The sequence below is a fragment of the Caenorhabditis elegans genome, chromosome III (assembly GCF_000002985.6).
Source record: "Caenorhabditis elegans chromosome III".
Lineage (NCBI taxonomy): Eukaryota > Metazoa > Nematoda > Chromadorea > Rhabditida > Rhabditidae > Caenorhabditis > Caenorhabditis elegans.
Genome location: NC_003281.10, coordinates 6,251,696 through 6,276,029, shown reverse-complemented (window position 1 = coordinate 6,276,029; position 24,334 = coordinate 6,251,696). Strand labels below are relative to the sequence as shown.

At 33.9% G+C, this 24,334-nt stretch overlaps 11 protein-coding genes, 1 non-coding gene and 1 pseudogene across 13 annotated transcripts; 9 read left to right on the top strand and 4 right to left on the bottom strand.

The window, feature by feature from the left end:
- Positions 1 to 3: 3 nt before the first annotated feature.
- Positions 4 to 2,862, bottom strand: C18F10.2 (WSN domain-containing protein). Its single transcript, NM_065972.6, has 7 exons — positions 2,813 to 2,862; positions 2,645 to 2,763; positions 2,451 to 2,541; positions 2,274 to 2,401; positions 2,115 to 2,231; positions 608 to 2,065; positions 4 to 247 (listed from the first exon to the last, which is right to left on the bottom strand). Exons 1-7 carry the CDS (start codon positions 2,850 to 2,852, stop codon positions 65 to 67), a joined length of 2,136 nt encoding a protein of 711 aa, NP_498373.2. The 5' UTR covers positions 2,853 to 2,862; the 3' UTR covers positions 4 to 64.
- A 206-nt stretch (positions 2,863 to 3,068) lies between these two features.
- Positions 3,069 to 4,469, bottom strand: C18F10.9 (annotated as a pseudogene). The gene is made up of 6 exons: positions 4,378 to 4,469; positions 4,275 to 4,316; positions 4,132 to 4,232; positions 3,602 to 3,713; positions 3,489 to 3,555; positions 3,069 to 3,441 (listed from the first exon to the last, which is right to left on the bottom strand). Coding segments are annotated over exons 1-6 (787 nt in total).
- A 277-nt stretch (positions 4,470 to 4,746) lies between these two features.
- amdh-1 (putative imidazolonepropionase) lies at positions 4,747 to 24,219 on the bottom strand. The gene is made up of 9 exons (NM_065962.4): positions 24,120 to 24,219; positions 23,819 to 24,070; positions 23,416 to 23,502; positions 23,184 to 23,351; positions 23,000 to 23,142; positions 22,610 to 22,712; positions 5,150 to 5,369; positions 4,997 to 5,105; positions 4,747 to 4,933 (listed from the first exon to the last, which is right to left on the bottom strand). Exons 1-9 carry the CDS (start codon positions 24,216 to 24,218, stop codon positions 4,816 to 4,818), a joined length of 1,299 nt encoding a protein of 432 aa, NP_498363.2. The 5' UTR covers position 24,219; the 3' UTR covers positions 4,747 to 4,815.
- srg-3 (Serpentine receptor class gamma-3) lies at positions 5,653 to 6,949 on the top strand (the record flags this gene model as incomplete). Its single annotated transcript, NM_065971.1, has 5 exons — positions 5,653 to 6,060; positions 6,105 to 6,248; positions 6,292 to 6,474; positions 6,594 to 6,682; positions 6,775 to 6,949. 5 exons carry the CDS (start codon positions 5,653 to 5,655, stop codon positions 6,947 to 6,949), a joined length of 999 nt encoding a protein of 332 aa, NP_498372.1.
- On the top strand, positions 7,869 to 9,546 carry srg-7 (Serpentine receptor class gamma-7). The gene is made up of 5 exons (NM_065970.2): positions 7,869 to 8,089; positions 8,409 to 8,627; positions 8,682 to 8,825; positions 9,034 to 9,299; positions 9,349 to 9,546. The coding sequence occupies exons 1-5, from the start codon at positions 7,871 to 7,873 to the stop codon at positions 9,518 to 9,520; spliced, it is 1,020 nt and encodes a 339-aa protein (NP_498371.1). The 5' UTR covers positions 7,869 to 7,870; the 3' UTR covers positions 9,521 to 9,546.
- srg-6 (Serpentine receptor class gamma-6) lies at positions 10,019 to 11,570 on the top strand (the record flags this gene model as incomplete). The annotated part of the gene is made up of 4 exons (NM_001306704.1): positions 10,019 to 10,222; positions 10,603 to 10,968; positions 11,160 to 11,428; positions 11,474 to 11,570. The coding sequence occupies 4 exons, from the start codon at positions 10,019 to 10,021 to the stop codon at positions 11,568 to 11,570; spliced, it is 936 nt and encodes a 311-aa protein (NP_001293633.1).
- Positions 11,483 to 13,707, top strand: srg-5 (Serpentine receptor class gamma-5). Its single transcript, NM_001306705.2, has 6 exons — positions 11,483 to 11,642; positions 11,891 to 12,030; positions 12,085 to 12,383; positions 12,546 to 12,764; positions 12,939 to 13,265; positions 13,312 to 13,707. The coding sequence occupies exons 3-6, from the start codon at positions 12,168 to 12,170 to the stop codon at positions 13,519 to 13,521; spliced, it is 972 nt and encodes a 323-aa protein (NP_001293634.1). The 5' UTR covers positions 11,483 to 11,642; positions 11,891 to 12,030; positions 12,085 to 12,167; the 3' UTR covers positions 13,522 to 13,707.
- srg-4 (Serpentine receptor class gamma-4) lies at positions 13,945 to 15,814 on the top strand (the record flags this gene model as incomplete). The annotated part of the gene is made up of 5 exons (NM_001306703.3): positions 13,945 to 14,127; positions 14,184 to 14,402; positions 14,554 to 14,697; positions 14,738 to 15,009; positions 15,682 to 15,814. 5 exons carry the CDS (start codon positions 13,945 to 13,947, stop codon positions 15,812 to 15,814), a joined length of 951 nt encoding a protein of 316 aa, NP_001293632.1.
- Positions 15,815 to 17,440, top strand: srg-2 (Serpentine receptor class gamma-2; the record flags this gene model as incomplete). Its single annotated transcript, NM_065966.2, has 5 exons — positions 15,815 to 16,138; positions 16,336 to 16,464; positions 16,691 to 16,834; positions 16,913 to 17,095; positions 17,237 to 17,440. The coding sequence occupies 5 exons, from the start codon at positions 15,815 to 15,817 to the stop codon at positions 17,438 to 17,440; spliced, it is 984 nt and encodes a 327-aa protein (NP_498367.2).
- On the top strand, positions 17,668 to 19,082 carry srg-1 (Serpentine receptor class gamma-1; the record flags this gene model as incomplete). The annotated part of the gene is made up of 5 exons (NM_065965.3): positions 17,668 to 17,874; positions 17,982 to 18,344; positions 18,410 to 18,592; positions 18,639 to 18,733; positions 18,802 to 19,082. The coding sequence occupies 5 exons, from the start codon at positions 17,668 to 17,670 to the stop codon at positions 18,818 to 18,820; spliced, it is 867 nt and encodes a 288-aa protein (NP_498366.2). The 3' UTR covers positions 18,821 to 19,082.
- Positions 19,255 to 20,571, top strand: srg-9 (Serpentine receptor class gamma-9; the record flags this gene model as incomplete). The annotated part of the gene is made up of 4 exons (NM_065964.1): positions 19,255 to 19,473; positions 19,650 to 20,195; positions 20,281 to 20,366; positions 20,412 to 20,571. The coding sequence occupies 4 exons, from the start codon at positions 19,255 to 19,257 to the stop codon at positions 20,569 to 20,571; spliced, it is 1,011 nt and encodes a 336-aa protein (NP_498365.1).
- Positions 19,684 to 19,770, bottom strand: T12A2.19. The gene has a single exon (NR_052365.1). It is a non-coding gene; the product is annotated as an Unclassified non-coding RNA T12A2.19 (non-coding RNA).
- srg-8 (Serpentine receptor class gamma-8) lies at positions 21,193 to 22,477 on the top strand (the record flags this gene model as incomplete). Its single annotated transcript, NM_065963.1, has 3 exons — positions 21,193 to 21,396; positions 21,688 to 22,319; positions 22,363 to 22,477. The coding sequence occupies 3 exons, from the start codon at positions 21,193 to 21,195 to the stop codon at positions 22,475 to 22,477; spliced, it is 951 nt and encodes a 316-aa protein (NP_498364.1).
- Positions 24,220 to 24,334: the final 115 nt, after the last annotated feature.

The following is a 24,334-nucleotide window of genomic DNA, read 5'->3' as shown; positions in this document are numbered from 1 at the left end:
GAAACTAACAACAAGTTTTATTCATCAGTTTAGAAAAATTGTTTTTGATTGAATTTCCGGAAAGTCAAATCTTCAAACTCGAAAGCAAAGGATTCGATTTTAAAATATTTAGAGCATCGGATATTGATGAATCATTCGAATTCAGGTCATTTTGGAGCAAAGTAGGAAGAGTTGAAGCTTCGCTTATTTTTTGGATTGCTGCTTCTAACGCTGGAGATTTTGGTGTGTCGGAAGATGATATTTTACTCTGAAAATTAATTAGTGATGGGTGAAGGAAAATTCTCATTAATTTTCTTATGAGATTTGTGAAAATTGGGGTTTTATTGTTTAATTTATGTTCTAAAATAAATAATTATAAATATTTTTATCCAAGAAGTTTGAAAAATCAATAAAAAGTCCGCAACAACGGAAGTTCGAAATTACAGTAATCTGTAAAGGCGTAGGTCTATAAAACGAACATTGTCGTGTTGAGACCGAGTACCTTATTTTTGGTGCAAAAATGCAGGTAATTTCATAAGTGTATAAAATGTTTCAGAAAAATTTAAAAAACACATCTGGAACACAAAGCTACATCAAAAACTTTGACATTTTTCAATTGATAAATTACCTTGAAGGAATTCAGCAAATCTAAAACGGCATCTTTATGTAATGAAGTTCCAGAAGAATTCATAGCTGGAATCATTTTCAAAACACTTTTCAAATCCAATCCACTGCTTGAAAGATTTTCTATAAAATTCGAGATCTGTGAAAATCCTGGCAGGTTGCCAAACACTGACTGCATTGAGTTGAGAAGATGCTTCAAAGTTGGCCAGTCATTGATATCCATTTTTTGCAAAAATTGAGAAACTGTGAATTCTCCACTCATTTTCGGAAGTGACTCAGAGATATTGGCGAAAGAAGCCGCATATTCCAGCATGGTTGAGTTTAGCTTAAGGTTTAGAACAGTTTGAAGCTCTTGGAACATGCTTGAATTGAGCTTTTCCGATCCATTATTTACAGTTCTGAAGGCATCAAGGTCTTTCTCAAAGTTATTATTCTTTTTAGCAACGTTGGGTACTGTAGAAGAATCCATATCATTCGAATCAGAAATTGGAGACATATTCTCAATGAAATCCACCGGACTAGATTCAGTCTCCATATTAAGAGTTCTGATAGAGGGCCTGATAATTTCAGATGGACTTTGTGTTGATCCATAAAGTTTTGTAGAATCTGTTGGTCTATCCGATTCTTGACCACTCCCTTCGGTCATGTCTTCAATATGCTCGGTTCTAAAATTATCAAGTGCTTCCTTAAAGTTGTCTTGTGAAGCTTCAAGAGCCGCAGATCGCTTCGTCGGTTGAAAATCTGTGGAATTATCTGGATCGTCTGTTTTTGTGAGAAGTTGATCTATGATAGATTCTCGAATTTTTGCTATCTTCGCTTGAGTGATCTCTTCATGGCTCATTTTTCGAGAATCTGTTGATCGTTTACTCATTTCTTGATCCAATTCATCAATTTTTCCATATGATTCATCAATAACTTCTCCAGAACTTTCATCTGATTCTACTCCTGAACTTCTATCATCACTTTCTTCCAATTCCTCTCTTCCATCCATTTTCACTTGATCCGAAAGTGGTGTCACATCTTCATATTCTTCTTCAGTACAATTCTCGCATCGTGGTTTTGGTGTTCGTTTAGATCTTGGATGCTCTCCAAAAAATTGACCAATCGCACTACCAAGCTTTTTCTGAACTTGCTCTCCGCCCAATTTTTCACCTATTAATTCGGCAATAGTCTTATTTACAACTGAATCGTATTGAGCTTCAGTTATCCTCAAGTTTGATAGGCAAGGGTTTGAGGTAACTGCTGAGAATGAGCATAACTTGAATTTAGAGCAAGCAATTGAGCCGATAGTTTGTCCAGATACTGTAGCAGTTTTCATCATGCTAATGTTAAAGCAAGATAGAAGCTCAAATGGATTGAACTCAGATTTGGTGCTCTGGGTGGGTGGCTGGTTACGTGTAGAGTTTCGTAGAGTTTCAGGGAGTTTTTGATTTCCGATTTCAATAAGAGTCGAGAGACGTTCCTAAATGATTTCATAATGAATTCATAACCTAAAAAACATTATCTATTACCTGTGTTTTATTCTTTGTTGCTCCGTCCGGTAAATAGTCAATCAAGTTTTGAAGTCGACTGCTCAATGAGTTGATAACAGACTTCAAGGAAACATCCATTTGTTCAACACCTCTCACCTAAACTCAAATATTAGAATTTCTAAAAATATATCTAAATACCTTTTTCACTTCTTCAAGTAGATCATTGGCTTCTCCAAAGGTGGTTTTTGAAATATTAACAAAAGTCTCGCAGTTTGGATACTGTGGAATCATGTCAGAGTTGGAAGAAGTCAAATTCAAGTTTGGTCCTGAAAAATATGAATTAGCGGAAATAATTTAGCAATGAGTAATTAGCACCTGGAAAGCAAGGCATCGCTTTTCTATAATCGGAAATTGAAGATGAAGATGAAATTTGGGAAGATGTATACTTCTCCCATTTGTGAAATAACTGAAAGTACTTATATTTCAAAAAAATCTTTTCAGTATTTTATAAACTAACTACTTCACAACATTTGCACCATTTTTAGTCTTGCTTTTTCGTTAGCACTTACCTCAATAAGCTCCGACCTTGTCAAATTCTGACCTGTAACATTAATTGAGCATAATGGCTCAAGTACATCTCCGAACAGGAAACTTCTATTGGTATTCACGGATACATTATAGGCACTTGCTGAAAGTTCGCAACCCTCTTTTATTATTCAAAATAAATTTGGATTTACCCGCATAAAATAATAGAAAATGTTGAAAAAACAGACGCATTCAGAGCAAAAGAAATACAAATGAATTCTTTCAGTTTTCGTGTTGCTTTGCGATTCTATTCGTTGCCCATGGAGCATTTCCAAGGAGATGTGTGTCCATTAGGACAGGGAGCCAACATTCTTTAGTCTTGGGAATGTTGTTTTTTGCAAGTAGAGAAGCAATTATTCATTAGTAGGAGTTCCGAAAAATGTTTTTTATTCCAAAAAAACCTTGAGAATTCAAACAGCAAAAAGCCGTACTTCAGTAGTAATCGCATTTTCTTCAACCATCTTAAAATTGTCAGCAATTCCATTTTCTCCTCCAATAAATTCCGTTGACATAATCACCAGTTTATCCTCCCGTGCACCAGATGGTCTGTGAGTGATGATCACATCGAGGGAACTACCAGAATCGATTTTTCCGAACACTGGATTTATCCTGAAACTTGAGAAAGTAATTAAGGAATAACGTTTTGAAACTTTCAAGTAAGTATTAGTCGAAGATGATTTGATCTTGAACATCATACGTTTGCGAGACACGTTTTTCAAGGTAATTGTCTTCTGATTGGTGGTTGCCATTGGGAATTTGAGTTCAGCTGGAGTGACACAAACTGCAAAGAAATATATCTGATGAATGTTCAGAAATCACAGTACATACTGTATTCATATTCCCGCATCATAGTCGTTGTTCCAACAGCCACTTGATTTGATCCTGCTTCAGATACCTATAACACTTTTATCATTTCCACACAACTGATTTCTTAATCGCACCTCAGAACCCTTTTTCTTTTTGGAGCATAAAACCGTTAAAATCACCGACGTCGTCATAATTGTTGCTCCAAATAGAATCGATTCATACAGCATTTCCCAAGTCATGAAGATTCTGGAATCGTTGTTTTGTGGGGGGAAGGGTGATCATTTTATAAGAAGAATTTGAACTTTGAGGCTATCGATATCAGAAATCACCTTTGCGTGTACCCATTTGCGTGTACTCAAACCTTTGAACTAAAATATAAATATGAACATTTGTTTATTGCTCTGGTGTTTCCGATTGTGAGCCCAAAACATAGGCGGCATAACAAAACATATTAATTTAATATCATTATCATCGGAATTATTAAAATATCAAAAAGCCGTAAGTTTAACTGTAAAATCGGGACCAGTCTTCATTACTTGTTTGAACATATGGGTCCACAGAGACTGAAAAAATACGCTTTTCTCTGCTTGTGAATATCTTACTTTCTACTTTTATCATTTTATTCATGAAAAAAAAACACTTTCTGAAATCAGGCTCAACTCACTGAGTGGTTCATCCTTGATGATTTGAACTTCCTGGACTTCTAACACCATCACCTCGGTTAATTTTCTCATCTGGACCATTCTTCTTGAAGAAGGAAGCATCCTGAAAAATGACAGAGATGAAAGCTTCAACAACTAAACTCGCATTTTTGTTCACAATTTTCGACTCCTTCTGCTTCGCTACACTCTGCAAAAATTGTAATTGTGGAAGAACTTCTGTAGAAATCAATTTAAAATTAATTGCTTACCGGAGCTTTAGAGACGCTGGCTGATGTTGCTGAAGTCGTAGTTCCAGTAGTGGCTTCAGACTCCCGCGGAGGAGCTTTTTTTCTGAGAGCATCCAGCGAGCATTATCATAAGCATGCTGCCGAGCGGGATCGATTCAACCAACATTGGACTATTCGTGTGTTTCTTCTACAGAACCGTTTCAGAATAGTCTGAAGTTATTCGAAAGAGATTGATAGAATGTGGTCATTAGGGTACCCGGTTATGATAAGATCAGTAGGATTTTGTATTACTGGCTCACTGGAACAAGTTGTTAAATAGTAATTCAAATTGTGAAAGAACGTGCCCATAAATTAAAATTTAAGTTTTTTGTTTTCAACAAGTGTTAAAGCATTTGTAATCCTGCACCAGTTTATTTATGCCCAAAAAACTTATATTAAACCAATAAAAAAAGAATATTATCAGATATCAACAACATTCCCATTCTTGATGACGTAGTTAATGACGTCATGATGAGCAGCAATACGGTAGATGATGTGCTCCCAGGAGTTGGCGGAAAGAATCACGAAATCGGCGTTTCTGGAATTAATTTTTTAAGAAATTAGTTTTCAAAGTTAAATGTTCGTTTTTATATTATGTTACCTTCCTTTGGCAATTGCTCCGTGAGACTTTCCTCTTCCAATTGAATGTGCCGAGTTGAGAGTAGCGGCAGTCAGTGCTTCTGGCATAGACAGCTTCATAGTTACACATGCTGAAAATATAAGATTGGCACGAACAAAAATTTATCGAACATACCAAAGTGCATAATCATGGGCATAGCGAGACAATATGCATTCGGATTGAAATCAGATCCCAACGCTACAATCACATTATTTTCGATTAACTTTCGTGCTGGTGGAGGTGTCAAACGGAGAATAAAGGCTGTTGATGGTAGAAGAACAGCAACCGATCCTGCTTGAGCCATCCCGCGGATTCCTTTGTCGGAAATTTCTTCGAGATGCGACATTGCGCGGGCCTGTAAATACCATTTCAAACTTGTGGGACAATTTCCTCCGGCAGCGCTTATTAAACTTATACCCTAAAAATAAAGACAAATCACGTGGAACCAATGTTCTAAAAAAGCTATTGCGTGTTTTCACTGTTAGGCCCATATTTCAATGCCAAATCATGCATATTGTTTCCACCAGGTCCACCATATCTAATGAGTTATTCGTGTGGAAATCTATATTTGTGGCGTTTTAAATAATCAGTTCACAGTACATATTTTAGCATCATTTATCTTTATCAAAACTATGCAAATGAGTTATGAGCATTGCATCTCTGGATACACGAATTTTAATGAGAACATCCATTATTTCTATCAATTTGCCTACCTATTCACTGCAATTTGTATTAACTACCGTATCCTCTACGTAATTTGGGTCTCACAACGACATTTCTATAGAAATCAGTCATTTTACAATTTGTACAGCGTTGACTGTTTCACCAGTGTTTTGGCAATGAGCAATGAATTGATATTCACTCGATCTTTTTTGTATTTCCCACAACTTTGTGTGAGTTTCTCAGAAATTGTGAAGAACTCTCCTGTTTTTATGAGGATCTATTACTGTCTTTTGTCGTATTTGATTGCTATAAAACCAGTTATTCATATTTTCATTGCGGTTAATCGAATGAGTTGTGTAATGTTTCCAGTGACTTATAGTCAGGTAGAATATGCGATATTTATCACATGTTCCAGCTATATTTCCAGAATTGGTCTCAAAAACTTCGAATAATGCTTATTGTTATTTTCTTGGCACCATTTCTAGTTATTTGGAACGTTCTTATCAGTGATAATTTTATTGGTTATGTTAACGGAGGTTTTGGAATAAGCTATACAAGAAGGGTGACATGGGTAGGTTCTGATCCAATTTTTATATTGCTTCATTAATTTACAGGCTTCACTATCACTTATGCAATTCACCTTAATAATTCTAACTGTATTGATTACAATGGTGACAACTACAGTAACATTTTATAAAATGACAACGATGAAAAAGAGAATTAAAGCTTCCGAAAGAGCACTGTGTATAGCAGCTGCATTAATATCTGTCGGATTTTTACTAGAAGCAATTACGCAGGTAAAACTTTCTGCTAATCTGCGTTTAGACACACATAACATTGAAAGAATAAAAAATGGATTGTTAAATTAAAACCTCTAGTACTGACGGTACTTAACAATTAAAATGTTTAATTGCAGAGTTTCTTTGCATTTTTCAAAGAAGCTCCTTGGTTGCTCGATGTTATGAACTATCTACGATTTGCAACTATGGATATTTTGTTTGTCGGGTGAGTGGTGTTAAAATTCATTATGTAGATCGGATATTGTGTTGTCTTATTTAAAAAAAAATAAAAATAAAACTGAAAGAGCAATATTGCAGTTCCCCTCTCGTCCTCCTTTTGGTGAGTGATCAATTCCGAGGTCACGTGCTCGGTTCAAGAATCGGAAGAACTCAACGTGTATCTTCCATCAATAATACTCATTCTCATATTCATCATAACACTCATCATACTATGACAAGGTATTCTTACTTTTTGTGGAATGTCAACAAATAGTGGTTCTGATCTGAAATTAATTGTCCTTTGGCGTAAGAGATTTTCTCAAATCAAGATGCTGGTGCCACTGCTTTTAATGAGAGTAACTAATATAAAAGAAAGCTTCATTTTCTGATTTCTTGCACTTTTCATATAAAATTATCTGAAATTCTTAGAATTCAAAATCTCTGTAAGAGTACAATTTTAGCATGCATCAATTGCTGGCTGGTGGGTGTAGGTCTACGTGAACTTTCAATTTTTACTTGAATTTTGAAACATTAAGTACGCTGCGACTTTTTTTTTGTTCTAACCTATTATTAGATTTTCGATTTTCGAAACATTGTTTACCCGAATAATCGTTGATACTTTAAGCTGCCAGTTTTGGAGCTTACAAATTAAACGGTTAAAGTATTCTTACTTGATTCATTCTCTTTCGTTCTTCCGACTTCCCCTGGAGATTCGGTAGCCAGGACAACCAATTCACATTATCTAACCAACTCACTCCGTCCTCCACTCACTACATCCCATTAAAATCTTGTAAGCTATCAATTCCCTCATTTGGTAAATGAGCTTCATTCTCTTAATACAAGATATTCAGAAAGGAGCTCACACCTGCTCTCTTTCTCCGCTCGAGCAACTATCAATTAGGCATGTACACACTCACTCGTTTCTCTCTGAGCTCTCCCGTGTGTTTTCTTTTTTTTTCTCTCTCAACACTTGTTTTTGAGTTATAATTGTTATTGATACTGACAAGAAGAAGTGTATGCTTCTGATTTTCATATCAATTTCGATTAGTTTTCCGACGAAGCTTCATTAAACTTGTGGTGGTTTCAACTTTCAGTTTCCAAAGTTTTGTTGGTCTTTTCCATGTTGCAGTAAACATTCAATCTCTTTCAAATCTCTAAAACTGCAACTTTCAGTTCACAAGTAGTTACATAAGAGATGGCGTCAAGCCCTCCAATTTACAACCTCGAACAATATGGTACCAACTGCAGTGAAGAATATTCAAATTTTTACGAAAATTCCAAATACTGGATCCAATGTCTCTGGTTAATTCCGACACTTTTCTTATTAGTTTGGATTATCATTACTACAAGAGTACGGTACCCATCACAATACAGTAATCTACCATATTGGATTCTAACTGCTGATTGTGTTGTTGTGAGTTTTTGTGGGAGGGCAATAATGTTATCCTTAATCGAAAATTATAATTTAGAGATAATGTTGATCACGCTGAAATTTTTTGCTGGTCGAAAATTCAAGTGATTCTTTGCAAATCACATGAATCATGATGGAGTTCACCAAAAAAGGGGAAAAGTTGTAAAAACTGTTTAGCTTGAAAATACGTTGCCAAAAACCTTATTAATTTTATGGTACACACAAAATTAAAAATTATTGAATAAACAACCAAAGATTCCTAAAGCCGCAAAGAAGACAAAAATTTCAGCAGGAAAACAAAATGTATCTCATTAAATTTCAGAGCATAATCCTCATATTGCTCGACTTATTTGTTGTTCGACTTTTTCTATATTTCCCTCAGCTCTGCTCAAAATTCTCAACAATTTTCATAAATTATCCAATTATCAGTGATATTTATTTCCCCATCTACAATTATGCACGGGTATTCAAGACAGGATCACAGTGTGGAATGATTTTAAGTAGATTGTTTTGTGTTCTTATCCCATTTGGACATGATGAGGTAGTAATTTCAAGTGAACAAACACTTTTAAATGAAACATTAAATATTTTTTAGAAGTTAAGAAGACATATTCCACTATTTTTAACTATCATCTGCATACTCCCAATCCTTGTGGTTTGGAATACAGTCATTTCAGAAAAAGAAGTGGTTTTTTGGTATGGAGGATTTTTTGTCATTTATCATAGAAGAGTCGGCTGGGTAAGTGATGATTTTTTATTGTGAAAACATGAGTTTTTCTTTAAGTTCTGAATATTTTCATATACTTAAGATTTTTAGAGTAGAAATGTTTTAAATTTAAATTTTAAATTATTTAAAATGTTTTAAATTTAAATTTTAAATTTTTTTAATGTTTTGAATTTAAATTTTAAATTTTTCATAAATACTGCTACTCATTAACCTATTTTAGGTCAGCCTATCCAAGCTTCATTTAACTTTTATTTTCGTTTCCATCAGCTTTATCCTGATATCATCTCTACTTCTAATGAGACATCTTCCAATAGAAAGTGCTGTAAATGCGGAGAGACGAGTTATTACAAATTCTATATTCATCATTGTTGCCTTCTTTTTTCAAGCAGCGTTCCAGAGTTTTTATGCGTTTTTTCGATACACTGATTGGTACCCAAGATTTCTCGTCGATTTTCAATTCATTATCTACGATGTAATGACTGTTGGGTAAGTAGTATGTATGAATACATTTAAACCGATCGATAATTTGTTCCAGCTATCCACTGATATTTCTTAATTTTGCCAAAGAATTTCGAAATCACGTGTTCCTAAAATCAAACAGAAAAGGTAGAACTCTAATGGAACTTCGATCAATGTCAAAACCATTCAACAACACAATGCCAAGACAAGAATCACCAAGTCCTAATTATGATAGTATTCTCGCATAATTTCTTTATTGTAATTTGCAGTTTGAACTCGTAATAATTCGGTCTAAATTACTGTCGATTTAACAAGTACTACTGTATACTACTTCTGTAAACTACGGGTACTTCACAGATCTGGTAGTGAGGCTCCCCCTTTATGAGATATTTATGATCTTACTGACATATATGAAAAAACTCACAAGACTACTTCATGCCTTCCTGCCTATTTTAAAAATATTGAATTGAATTTTGACGTCTTTTTGTTGAGGCAAAGGATTATTTTTTGTTTTGATGATATTGTTGTGTTTTAACTTCCCCCAATATGCGTACCCAATATGCCCAATGACTTATAACCAGGCACCCGATCTTAAATTTTCTTATTTACTGAAGCGAAATGATTTACTTTTCCTTCTCCAAATACTTTTCTTCCCTCGTCATATCACCCCCACGCTTTGCTCACTTTTTCTTCGAACTTTTTGTTAATTTAATAAAATAAAAATTGTTCCGTTTTCTGTATCAACTATGGCAAACTCTACTTCATTTTTGGGTTGTAGTCGATTTTATGCAACATTTGAAGAAAATTTAAAACTTATGGGTCAACTTGTCTATCTGATTCCATCGTTTATATTAATTTCAAAAATGATTTACGTGATACAAGTGAAACATCGAGGTGATTATCATGAACAGAGGCGGTTTTGGTTATTATATACTATGGATTTAGCTTTGGTAGGTCCTAATGTGATGTCTAAATTTACACAGGAGACGCTAGAAAAAGAATAAATCTGAAATTGTTTCAGGTTTTTTTATAATTTCAAAAATAAATAGTCAATCTTCTTGTTTGATGATTTGAGAAATTGAGGCACAAGATAAAATGTTTTCAAAAAAAATTTTCAAAATAAAAGTCTTAAACTTTTTGATCAAGTTGGGAGAAAACAGTTTCAGATTTTTGTTAAAAATACAAGTTTTCCGAGTAAGCTTTTGAACGAGAAAATAAGAAATGCGTAAATCAGCACTAGATCCAGATTTAAAAAAAAATTAGCCACACGGCAGGCATGTAGGCATGAAAACGCGCCTGCCTATCATGACTGACGTTCTCAAATTTGTAGAGCCTTCTCAATCTATTTTTCGACATTTTCTACTATCGTTTGACACTTTTCGTTCCCCAAATCTGTGAATCTTTTTCATTTTTCCTCCGGGCAAACCCATTGCTTATCGACATAACATATCCTCTTTGGTTCTATTTTCATGTGGGTAAAATGGTTGCTCAAATGAGCATCAGTTTTGAGAGAATGACTTTCAACCTATTAAAACCAAATGACTATCGAAGAATATGGAAACATGGATTAACAGCTTGTGTGATAATGATAATATTTGTTCCGTTTAGTATAATTTGGAATATTCTGATATCAGACAAATATATACAGTTTTATTTTGGAGGATTTCAACCGAATTATTCAAGAAGAGTGAATTGGGTGAGCAGAATTTAATTCGTGGATGAAGTATTGAACATACCAAAAAATAAAGTAAAAGGATTGAAGATTTAATAGCATTCTTTGAATGATCCTGACTTTGACTTATTAAAAAAGAAATACATTTGCTAAACGATTATCTCCAAAAATTGTGGACATGTTGTATTTAATATTTAAAGTAATTTTTAATTCAGTTTGGCACTACCGCATGGCAACTAACCTATATGCAAATATCAATGGCAGTCACACTTCTGTCAAACATTGTCACAGGAGCAATTCTCTGGAAATCTCAAAACCAGAGTCGAAAATCGAGACTCTTGTGCAGAATTTGGTTTGCAATTTCAACGGAATACTTATTAAGTGCCTGCGCATTTTGTTACTTGCATATGAAAACATTCGCTTTTGATTATTCCAATCTTATCTTCATGTTGGTCATTTTCGTTTGGGATGGATTCAATATTTTGTTAGTTTATTGAACACATTTCTTAAGTGCTAGAAATAATTTCAGAAGTCCCGTGATAATGATTTCAATGAATAAAAGTCTACGAAAGCAGGTGTTCGCAATGAGTGGCGGAAGTGAAGATCTTGAGATTTCTGTTGCTTAAAATTTGGAGATTTCAATAAATATGATTTTTAAAAACCGTAGCGGTATTTCTGACAGAGACTCAATCTAAAAGGTAATTTTCTTCTATTAGCAGTGTTTTCAAAAAACTCCACTCCACAATAATCTATTTTTTCTGTTTTTCTCTTTCAAAAAATCAACTTTAAAATAATTGTAGCTCATTCTCTCAATTACGAAAGTGATTAGCTCATGGGTATTGACAAAGAACTATAATTTTACTTTCCGTGATTCAAAATCCATATTTACACTTTTAAAAAGCACAAAATCACAATCTTCCGCCACCATCCACTACAAAACTTTCAGCTGCTTTTTCTATAGAACCTTCTTCGTCATTCGTCTAAAAGTTGTCTGAAATACTAAAAAAACGACAGGCAATCAGGGAAATAAAAAATCACCTGGAAGGAAAATAAAATAATGGTTCATTCAGTTCTAACGGCTTCCAAGTAAGAGATTTATATTTATGTGATATTTATTTAATTTTCCTACCTACTTCCTAGCGACCGAAACATATTTGGATAAATTTGAAAACAATCGAAAAAAATATAGAAATGGCTATGTAATAAATTGGCCATTGTTCGAAATGTCACAAAATTCCAGTTTTTCCGATATATTTGAAGATGGATGTGACTTAACCTATGATCCTTTGCCTGAGAATTTGAAATATTTAACTCAACTATTCTATATGGTTCCTGGAATTATAATTCATTTTCGAATACTCAGTATTATGCTCTTCCAACATCGAAAAATCTATATGATTCAATCGTTTTTCATTATTTTTTCGATGGACTCTATTGCTGTAGGTTTCTTTTTTATTAACGAGAACGCTTATAACAGTAGTGAATTTTTAATAACTAAAAGTTTGAATGTTTCTGTTCATCTTGTAATTTCTTAAAAATGTGACATAAAACTTTCTTATTCAAAAAACAAAAATAATTTCCAAAAAAAAAAGTTTTTCTAGAGTCTAACTCAGCTTATTCTTGATCTATTCATACAACGGGTTATTATTTACATACCTCAATTGTGTCCGTCGTTATATCCATTATTTGAGCATTATGTTCTCTTTCCAAATATTATTTTTTCAATTTACAATTACATGAGAGCCGCAAAATCTATTATTCAAATATTTTTGACTGTCAATCGGATGACATGTGTGCTGGCACCATTGAGATATTCTCAGGTAAGATTTATTACGTTTTTCAAGTCGAAAAACACAAAACCAATGTTCGATATTCGTCACAAATTGAACAAATTACAAGGTCTGTATCTACAATTAATCTACAATCTACAATTAACGAAAATTTCAAATGCATAAAAATGCGTTTCTAAATTCTATAATATAATTAAATTTGAGATCTGGCGTCGTTTCATCCCTGTCACAATCGCTTTTATCACATTGTCACCATTTCTAGTAATTTGGAATGTTATCATATCCGAAACGTTTCCTGTTTCAATATTTGGCGGTTTCACTCTGGCCTACACAAAACGTGTTCGCTGGGCGAGTCTATCAATGTTCCAAATGATTTTCATGGCAATTTCTCTTACAATTACTGTTTTCACAACTTCTATCACATTATTCAAAATGAGGAGATTGGAAAATCGATTGAAAAGTTCTGAGCGAACTTTGTGTTTTGCATCGTTTTATATGTCGGCCGCTTTTTTCAGTGCCGCTCTTTTTCAAGTAAATATCTGCCCAAAGGTACAATTATAATTTTCTAAACTTCCAGAGCTACTTTGCGTTCTTCAGCATAACTGCTGCATACACAGATCTTGTGTATTTTCTTCAAGGCTTTGCATTTGATGTTCTCAACGTTGGCTCACCAATTGTGATGGTTCTTATCAGTGGACAATTGAGATATCATGTGATTCCAGTCAAAAGCATGGCTCCAAAGCATTCGACAGTTGTATCAGTCACTTCTGTCATCAGGAAAACTTAATGGAATTAATTAAACTTAACTGTGTACTGTGGCTCGCTGCACCCAAATGCATGCTGGATTTTTGTTCGAAAATTCTGCTATTATTTAATTCCTAATATGTACAGATTTATTATTTTGTTCAATTTTGTGTCAGTCATTTTTAACAAGAGAATTTTTATATTTTGAGAAATAAAAATTAATTTGGTATTGTGTAGTATAGGAACACCCAAATGTAGGGCCAAATTTCCAAATGAAAAGATTTTCCTTGACCGAAGATTCAAATCAAATATTTTAATACTTTGGCCTTTAGCTTTTCTCAAAAAAAAAGATACAAATGCGCACGTTATTTAAGCATTGGGTATAGCTAAAAGAATTGAAGCATATAGTATTTTGCATGAGTGAATTTCAAAAATACACGAATACTCAGTAGATAATGAGCATAAAATGAGCCAATGCAATTCTTCTTACTCTGTAACTAGAGAGAATTTAAAATACTTTGCGCAATTTGTTTATCTAGTACCTGGTGTTTTATTCCAGTTGAGAATTCTTATAGTGATATGGGGAACTCATAACAAAATATATTTGAAAAGTTCGTTTTTCACAATTTGGTCATTGGATTCCCTGGTGGTAACAACTAATTTTTAAAAAAAGAAAGTGTACAAATTAAATAAAACGTTTTACAGAGCTTGGTTCAAATGTTTCTGGATGTTTCATTTACCAGAATTCACATATATTTCCCACAGCTTTGTGAAGGATTCTCAGTGTTTTTGGAAATTCACTGGATGATTCCAAACATTGTATACCCCTTTTATTTGTACGCGTTCACTGCAAAATCAGTGATCCACTCGTTTTTGTCGATAAATAGAGCAAGCTGCGTGTTGATGCCGACAAAATACGCATATGTATGTTTCAATCGAATTTCCCCGCTTTCACAACTAAAACATATATTAAAAAGATGCGGTTTCTGCTATTTAGGGATTTTCAACACAGCTCAAATCGTCGACCACCTGCTTCTATTTCTCTCCGAAAGTTAAAAAAAACCTTTTTTTGCAGATATGGCGCTCTCATATGAAGAAAGTTATTGTTTTTATACTTCTCTATCCATTTTTGCTACTTTGGAATGTGATTATATCGGAAAAATATTTGGATTTTATATTTGGAGGCTTTGTAATTAGTTACATCAAGCGAGTCCCATGGGTAAGTCGAGAAATATACCAATAACTTTCTTACATTTAAGGCAAGCCTATCCAAATTTCAAATAATCTCTTATGTATTCACATTCTCGGTAACACTTGTCACAAATAGTATAACTTTATCAAAAATGGCAAAACTCAAAAAGCGGCTTCTAATGGCGGAACGGCATCTCTGCGTTGCCACAGCATGGATTTCCTCCGGATTTGTGATTTCACTGATTGCTCAAGCACATTTTGCATTTTTTCGAGGGGATCACGAGTTGGTGGAAATATTCTATATAATTCAGTGTGTATCATTTGATCTATTGAATGTTGGGTACGTTTTCTTGAAAACTTACAGAAAATGAATGAAGCATGATGAAACAAATTCTTGTGGCCAAGAAATTTTCAAGCAGAAAAAAACTACAGTTGTATAGTGAAACTTATACGAGATGTCAGTCTTACAAAAAAAAAACGTCTGAGAAAAAACAACATACTAGACAAGAAAATCGGTAATTCCTATTATTACATAGATACTATTCTAATTGTGAGAGACACAGTGAGACATTCATTCAAAAAAAATTCACAAAAAACCCTCATAAAATACACACTTGGGGTAAAATATGCCATTAATCTATGTATTGATTCTGAACTTTTGATTTTGTACTTACTCTACGTAGGAATTATTGAACAATCTGAGAAAGTATACAGTTGGTAGAACCAGTTGATCTTCACAACCTGCTTATCCTATCAGATCCATCTACCGTGCACGTAAAATCTGACCCAAAAATTTGAACAACCTCAGCACCACACCAATACTTATTCAAGTGTGTATGTGTGTGTGACAAGATAAAAGTTCATTTCGGCTATGTTTTTCGAAACTACTGAACTCAAACAGAAAAAAGTCTCACGCTTCAATAATCTTACAGCACCAATATTTCTTCCTCCCAATCTGACTTTTTGAATTCACTAGCAGTTTTAAAATTTACTCACACCTACTTTTTTCTAGAAGTCCAATTGTTATGATAACACTTTCCCGGGAACTTCGAAACCACGTATTTCTGATAAATCCGTCTCCAGTTGTGTCTCGAAGCACTTCTACATTTAACAATAAAAATAATATCAGTATATTAATTCAATAAATGGATTCATCAACTGCTCCATTATCGATTATTACCAAACTAGCATTATTCGAAAGAACATGTGATTCGAGTTATTCGCCGTTAGCTGAAAATCTCAAATATTTGGTTCAATTTGTCTATCTACTACCAGCTGCAATGCTTCACGCCAGAATACTTTACATATTGCTCTGGAAGCATAGAAATCTGTATTTAAAGCAATCATTTTATATTTTGTTTATTATGAGCTGCATCGCGTGCTTCACATTGGTGGTTCAGGATATTTTTTTTGCAAGGGTTTTTCAGTACATGACACAGTTTTGCGAGCCAATGTCGGAATTTGTGGAGGTGAATAAACATAGTTGGGTCTTTGTTTGGGAAACAAATTCCGTGTTGATCTAGTAATAATTACTAGTCTTTCAAAGTATTCCACATTAAGCTTTACATTATCACTATGCCTCAATACTTCAGACTTTTTACCTTTATGTGAATAGTTAATAAACTATAAACTGCCGTAATCTATAGCTCAAAAGCAATTCCTTCAGAATTATCCCATCTTCCCGGCCATCTACTACCCATTACAACAACACCTTCATTGTGCTCAACCAATAATTCAAATACTCTTGACAGTAAACCGTATGTCCTGTGTAGTTATTCCCTGGAAGCATAGTCAGGTGAGACTTCCCACGATACTAATGACGTCTTGCAAAAAATGAACTTACTCTAAAAGTTTGTAAGAAAAAGCAACAAACAAATACATGTGTGATCATATGAGTAATATCTCACGGGTTTAAATTTTAATGAGAATACATTTTATCAAAAGATTAAAAGGTGAAACTTTAAAAAAACAAATATTTTTGAAACACATGTGTTTCAATGCTGAAAAGATATTCTTTTCAGGTTTGGAAATCTTTTATGAAATATGCTATTGCATTAGTAATTCTGACTCCGTTTTTGTTCATTTGGAATATTATAATTTCGAAGAAACTCCCGGTCTACACATTTGGAGGGTTTTATATTGGATACGAGAGAGTTGTTATTTGGGTGAGTTTAAACACTTTTTTTGCAAAGAAGAAACAACTGTCCGATAAGCACTTTTCTAATAAATTAAAGAATTTTCAGGCAACAATGACGTTGTTCATGCTTATTCTCCGTGCTATCACAATAGTTATCACAGCTGTATGCACATTCATAACCGTTCTCCGACTAACCCGAATGAGCAAACGACTTGTTTCTTCTGAACGTACTCTTTGCATTGCCTCATTCTTGATATCTTCGTGTTTTCTAGGAACAGCTGCCGCAGAAGTGAGACCCAACTTATTCATCGAAGCGTTCAAGAATTTTAACTGTTCAATTACTAAATGAATATTCCAGTAACCACCATTCAAAATCTAAGACATAAACTACAGTACTCCAATTTCCCGTTTATCACTCCATAATTTTCAGAGCCTATTTGCTTTCCAAGTGGTGCGAACATCAACGAGCATCAGTTACTTCCTTCTACCAATTTCATGGGACATACTAAATGTGGGGACACCTATTGTAATGGTTATGGCGTCGAGTCAACTGAGACGTCATGTTTTTGGAATATTGAAGAGATCAAGAAGTAATAGTCGAGTCGAGGATGGAACAATCGTCACCGGGTTCTGATTTGTATTTGCCTTTCAATTAATAATACCTGTTTAGATTTTTTTCATCTTCGAAAAGGATTACTGTACTTTCATACCTTTTTTAATTTTGAATGGCCCTTAACACCCCAACATATAATTATTTTTTCTCAGTATAATTTTTTTATTTGGTTTTCATCTTTTCCTTGTTTTTAAAAATGTATTCTTTGTGGCTACGTTTCCCTTTAAAAAATTGAAGCTGAATACCGAATGCCGATAAATGAAACCGCTTCTGTTACAAATTGCGATACAAATTTCGAGCCATTAATTGAAAATTTGAAACTATTTCTTCAATTATGCTACCTAACACCATCCGCATTATTTCTGTCCAGAGTTATTTACATTACTGCTTGGAAATATCGGAAAAAGTTTCGAAAACAACGTTTTTACACTATTTTTCTAGCAGATTGTGTTACGGTAAGTAAGGAAACCATACTTTACAATAGATCTCTATATTGTTATGAAGAGATAGAAGACTCCAAAAACAATATTTTTAAGTATTTTACCCGTCAATCAATATTCAGGGTTTTATCCTAGTAAACTTCTCAATATTCTTCACTCGTCCACTAATTTATGTTCCACAAGCTTGCGAGTTCGTACTTGAGCATATCAAGAAACTTGCTCTATTCTTGGATATTTACTACCCTTGCTTCCGATATCTTCAAGCATTTCAAATTCTTGTTCAAATTCTCTTTGTTGCAAATCGAGCTTCTTGTGTGTTATGGCCATTAAGCTATTCGCTATTTTGGAAGAAGTGGTTGAAGTCGATTCTAACGACAATGGCTATTTCGCCATGCTTATGGATATGGACTATTGCAATTTCAGATAAAATGATAGTTCATGGATATGGTGGTCTTGTAGTGTTATACTATAGATATGTTTCATGGGTGAGTTGCTGATTAACATTTGAAAACTGATATGTTAAGTTAAAATTTGTGATGTCCTTTTTCAGGCACGAAGCACATTATTCTTTTCAATTCTCCGTCTGACATCAGTAATAACAATAGTAGTTGCGACAACTACAATGTTGATCAAAATGTCTAGAATGAAGAAGAGAATTCGGGAATCTGAACGGAGACTTTGTTGGGCATCGGTGTATCTATCAGTTTGTTATCTACTCCCTGCAATTGCAGAGGTCATCTTCAAACCCATCAGATTAGATGTTATAATCTTAATTTCAGTTCGAATACTTCCTGGTCTTAAAAGCGAAGTTGTTCGAAAACTCTGGAATTTTACACGGACTAGTGGTCATTTGCTGGGATATTCAAAACATTTGGTATGTCACGAATTTCTTAAATTTTTATCTAAAAATGAAAAAGTGGTCAAATTTCAATTAATTTTCAGCTCGACATATGTGATGTGATGCTTCTCCAATGCCCAATTTCGTCAACTGTTTTTTTTACTTCGGCAACTCAAAATCAAAAAATTTGCATCTGATTCGTGTTGCTTCAGTTACTCATTTCTTAAACTTGAAGCATTGATTTTCTTGTCTAATTTAAACATTTTGGTTTGTCTTCAACTTATTTTAATATTATTTGTTTATTTATTTGCTGCGTTTACTGGAAAGCTGTAAAATACAATAATATGATTTTTTTTTACATTTTAAAATAAAAAAGCTTTGAAAACTTTTTAAGCAATAACATGCTTGCAAATGATTTTAATGATATTCTTCTAACAAAAGTCACGAAAAATAAATGATAATGCACATGAGTGCATAATCATTGAACTTGAAGAATTGGGAAACTCACCATTTCATTTTATTCTTACTTACTCATAGTTGCACTACATAGACTTATAATGGACACGAATTCAACAACTCCAATGTCTATTACTGATATGGAATGTAATCCTAACTATTCATATTTAGTAGAAAATATAAAATATCTGTTGCAAGCTGCATATATGGTACCTCCAGCTTTTCTGTATGCTAGAATTCTATATGTGATATGGGTCAAGCATAGAAAAGTTTATAGTCGGCATCAGTTTTTTGTGATTTATTCGATGGATAGTATAGTGGTACGTTTATTGAATACTTATCGATAGGGCATTTAGATACTTTCCAATTTTTGATTTCATTGAGATTCCGTCAGAACAATTAAAACATTCAAAAAGTTCAAATGATCAGTAGAGCTCTATATCGAAACACTAACATTAAAATAAAGAGAACACGAAATTAGTTAGATGATTTCCAGGGCTTCATCCTCCTCCTCCTTGATATTTTCATCACTAGATTCTTTGTTTACGTACCCCAGTTATGTATCCCTGCTTCAAAATTCTTTCAATCCCATTCTTTACTTATGAATATCTACTACCCATTGTTGAACTATCTTCATTGTGCTCAGCCTCTAATTCAAATATTTCTAACTTTGAATCGAATGTCATCAGTTATCTGGCCAGTTGACCACAACAAAGTTTGGTCTAAAAACCTTTCATTCATTGTTGCATTCGTCTCATTATCACCATTCCTAATAATTTGGAATACCATAATATCTCCAAAAATAATAATTTACTATTTCGGAGGATTTTTCATGCTTGGGTTGAAAGCAGTGGAGTGGGCTGATATCTCATTATTTTTATTTTTGGTTAGATCAGTTGCCGTTATAATTACTGTAGCTTCTACTGTAATCATGTTTCTAAGAATGTCGAAAATGAAAAAAAGAATGAAATCATCGGAAAGGACTCTTTGTTTGGCGTGTGTAATCCATTCAATTTGTTTTATGGTTCCGTCATTTTTTGAGGTAAGAGAGACATTCCAGATCTTAGAAATTCAACACTTTTTGAAACTTCTCGACTTCTGGTATTGATATCTGTATTGAATTTCAGGCTCTCGCAAATTTCAACGAAGCATACGGCAGTTCTTGGGTCAATTTTCTCATTCAACCATTTGCATGGGATGTTCTCAATGTTGGGTGAGAACACATGACATTATTCGGAATCAAGAAATCAATTTTCAGATCTCCGTTGATAATGATATTCGTCAGCGGTCAACTACGCCACCATGTATTGGAGATCTCAATTGGATGCTGTAAACCGAAAAATAAACCCAAAACTATCACAGTTCACACTGTAACTGCTCATGTTTCTTCGCGCAATGGTACTTCGATATTTCGTTGAAATTATTTTTTGAATGAATTGTTTGAAGAATTTTTATTGGTAGATAAGATTTGGATTAGAAATTGGTGGCACGCGCCGACTAGCTTCTCCTTCCATTCATAGTGTAATCGATTTTTAAAACCAGTGAAGTTTTGAATTTTTATATTTTCCTCGGAGTTTTGTTGTGATATGATGATAAATCTAGTGAACCATGTAAATGACCAAAACTTATAGTTACAGAAAACTAGTAGAGTAGGATTTTAAGTTGATAAAATTGCAAGTGTTATAAAAAGTTCTTCTGAGACTTATCATGACGAATTTAACTGAAGCATCAAATGCTACAGAGAATGTCTTCTAACATCACATTGAGTACTTATTCTTTTCTATTAGATTTTCTACGAGGATTACGGTATACTATTAAACATTTTTAATATATGTTTCAAACTTTTGAGCTCAATCACTAGTTAGTTTGCAAACATCAAATCTAAACACCAGATCAAAAACACAAAAAAAATTTCCAAGTTCATAAGCCATAGGATGCACATGACTAATTTCAAAAAACCTCCGGTCAGAGTTTCATGTAAATATATGTTTTATGCACAAATCAGTTGTATTATTCGTATCTTATACAAATCAAGCAAAATGAGTGGCAATTCCTCCACACCAAATCAAGGTATAAACTGTGATCCAAGTTACTCGTATGTTATGGAAAACTTCAAATATTTTGTCCAAGTTGCTTATCTAGCCCCAGCAGTTTTTCTTTACTCTAGAATTTTGTATGTTGTGTGGGTGCAACATAAGAAATCATATGGGTATCATCCATTTTTTATGGTTTATTCAATGGTGGTAAGCTTTCAGAGTAATTTCTTGAATTAAAAAAACTTTAAAAAAACAATGGGAAATATGTTATTTGTTACTCTTCCTAACATGTCTTTGATATTACTGAACAAACAAACTACAGTAACCCTACAGTGCTCTTACAGTCATTAGATAATTACTATGACAATTAATAGCGGAGAGTAGTACACTTGAAGAGTGTAAATTTTTGCGGGTTTCTTGATGAGGCGATAGTTAAACTTAAAAACAGTTACATCATTACATTTTTCTTCCGAATTTCATTATAGTCAAAGTTTACAGGGACTAATTTTAGTTTTACTTGACATTTTTATTACTAGACTATTTGTCTACGTACCACAACTTTGCCTCCCAGCTGCTCAATTTTTCATATCGAATCCATTTCTTATGGAACTTTACTATCCACTGCTCAACTATCTTCATTGTGCTCAACCATTTATTCAAATCTTTCTCACCACAAATCGAATGTCATCTGTATTATGGCCTGTAGATCACGAGAAATTTTGGAAGATAAACTTTTCGAGAATATTAATTCTGAATTTGATTGCTCCGTTCTTCTTCATTTGGAATACAATAATATCGAAGAAAGTTTTAATATTTTACTTTGGAGGATTCTACATCAACTACTTAAAAATAATCCCATGGGCCAGTATGTCTCTGTTTCTATTTATAATTCGGTCAGCAGTAGTTATGATTACTGTAGTTACTACATCAATAACATTTTGGAAAATGTCCCATATGAAGAACAGATTGAAAAAATCAGAGGGAACCTTGTGTAAAGCATGCGCAGCAAATTCGATTTGTTTTTTGGTTCCTGCTGTTTTTGAGGCTATGAAAGTTCTTAATACTGATTGGGGAAAACATTGGTTGGCTTATCTTGTGCAGCCATTTGCATGGGATGTTCTAAATGTTGGGTTAGTTGCGTTGCTCATTCTGATTAAAAACTTCTCATTACAGATCCCCGTTGGTTATGATTTTTGCAAGTGGACAACTCAGAACTCATGCATTTAATATCAAGCGTCCTGTTTTGAAACGCTCAAACTCGATTTTGGTATCTTCTATGACGAATTAAAACGTCATGGAAATATAACTTCACCCACACACTTCTACAAGATTAGTACAACAGAATGAAAAGTTGAGGACTCAATTTTCATCAAATCATGTTTAACAGTCATTATCATATTATAACACAAAACCAACTAACCCCAATCTTGGCTCCCATCTCAACTCCTCCAATGTACTTGAGCTCTTCGGCATGGAAATTGACTGCCATCCCAGCTTCCTGGCCACGTTTCAGAATCTTTTGACTGTAAATTAAAAGAAATTGAATTGATTTTGCTAATAATCTGCAAATAAGATATTTGGTTTCTTGGGTTAATACAGGTTTGGAACATTCAAGAAAGACTACCATGATACGTGTACTGACGTACTTGCCTGCCTGGTGCCCACTTCCGTGCGTGCTAGATTTATGCAATTCTAATGTCAATCAACTAGTTTAGAGTTCAGGTTTTGCAAACGTGAAGGTATGCGGTATGTGCAGGCGGCCTTGTAAGCGTGTAGGCGCACATAGCAGACTTCAACAGAAAATACCTACCTGGACTCTACTTCAAAAACACCTTTTTCACAAAAAACATCAATATTTTCCACATTCTTCAATCCTCCATTTCTCTTTTCATCTTCTATTTTTGGAATCAACTCCTCGCAAATCATACGAGTTTGCTCATATTCCGTAGATCCCTGTAACCAAGACTATAATGGAATTTCAGACAATTTCTTACTTTTGGCACTGCGTGAGCCCCACAAAAAGTCGCCGAAACTTCCAGAGGGATGTTTGGGTTTTCAGTGGCTAGAACTCTCAGCATTTTCATCTCAGCATCCACATTTAGACCATAACCACTTTTCGCCTCTAATGTAGTTGTTCCACTGCGCAACATTTTCTTGGCAAGCTGAACTCTGTACCATTTGTCGAAGTTGTTGCTAGATATCAAGTAAGCTTATTTTCATTGTTACCTCTTCAAAATCCTTTCTGAGATCTTGCTCACTTGCCTCTCGTGTCTTGTTTGTTGTGAACATTATTCCACCACCAGCTTGTTGGACCTAGAAATATTATGATAGTTAGTAATTTGTGCGCGTAAAATCCCATTTATTTGGACGATTAACTTTATATTTCAAACATCATGTTACATTTGTTCAGTGAGGTACAACTATGATATTTTCCAGACAGAACTCCGCGAATCAAAGATTTAATTATAATTGCGAATTTACGAGGAGCGGGTTACTGTAGTATTTGAAACTTGAAAACATTTCGAGCGTGGAAAAGCGGATACCGTATTTTTGAGAGAAAAATCTAACGTTGTCAGTGCTTAATATAAATGTAAACTGTTTAATATTAATTTTACATTAAAATTGTTACCTCCATATACGTGGCACCAGCCAACTTCATCGCAAACTCGTGAACTCTATCTCCAGAAAAAACTGGATGAGAATGACCATCGACGAATCCCGGAATCGCAATTCCTCCATTTGAATCAATAATTTTCAAATTTTCCATTTCAACGCCTTCTCCTTTAAGCTTATTTTCAGCTCCATTCAAGTTTCCGATGTACGAAAATTTGCCATTGGTATCCACTAAAATCACCAGCGAATTGGAAGAATCGTTTAGGATCTAGGAATTTTTTAAAAAATATAAGCTTGTTAAATATAGAATGAAAAACCTTAATATTGTTCATTTGATCACCAATTAGGAACTCAGTGACGTCATCGTCCACTATTTGAACAATTTGTTTCAAATTTTTAACTAGAAGGCGATACATTCTGCAAGACATGAAATATTAAAAGCCAAATTTCTTGAAAACTAAATTTCAAGTTGTATAGAAAGAAAAATCAAAATTGTTCTGAATCTACAATGACCAATGTCTTTTATTGGTTC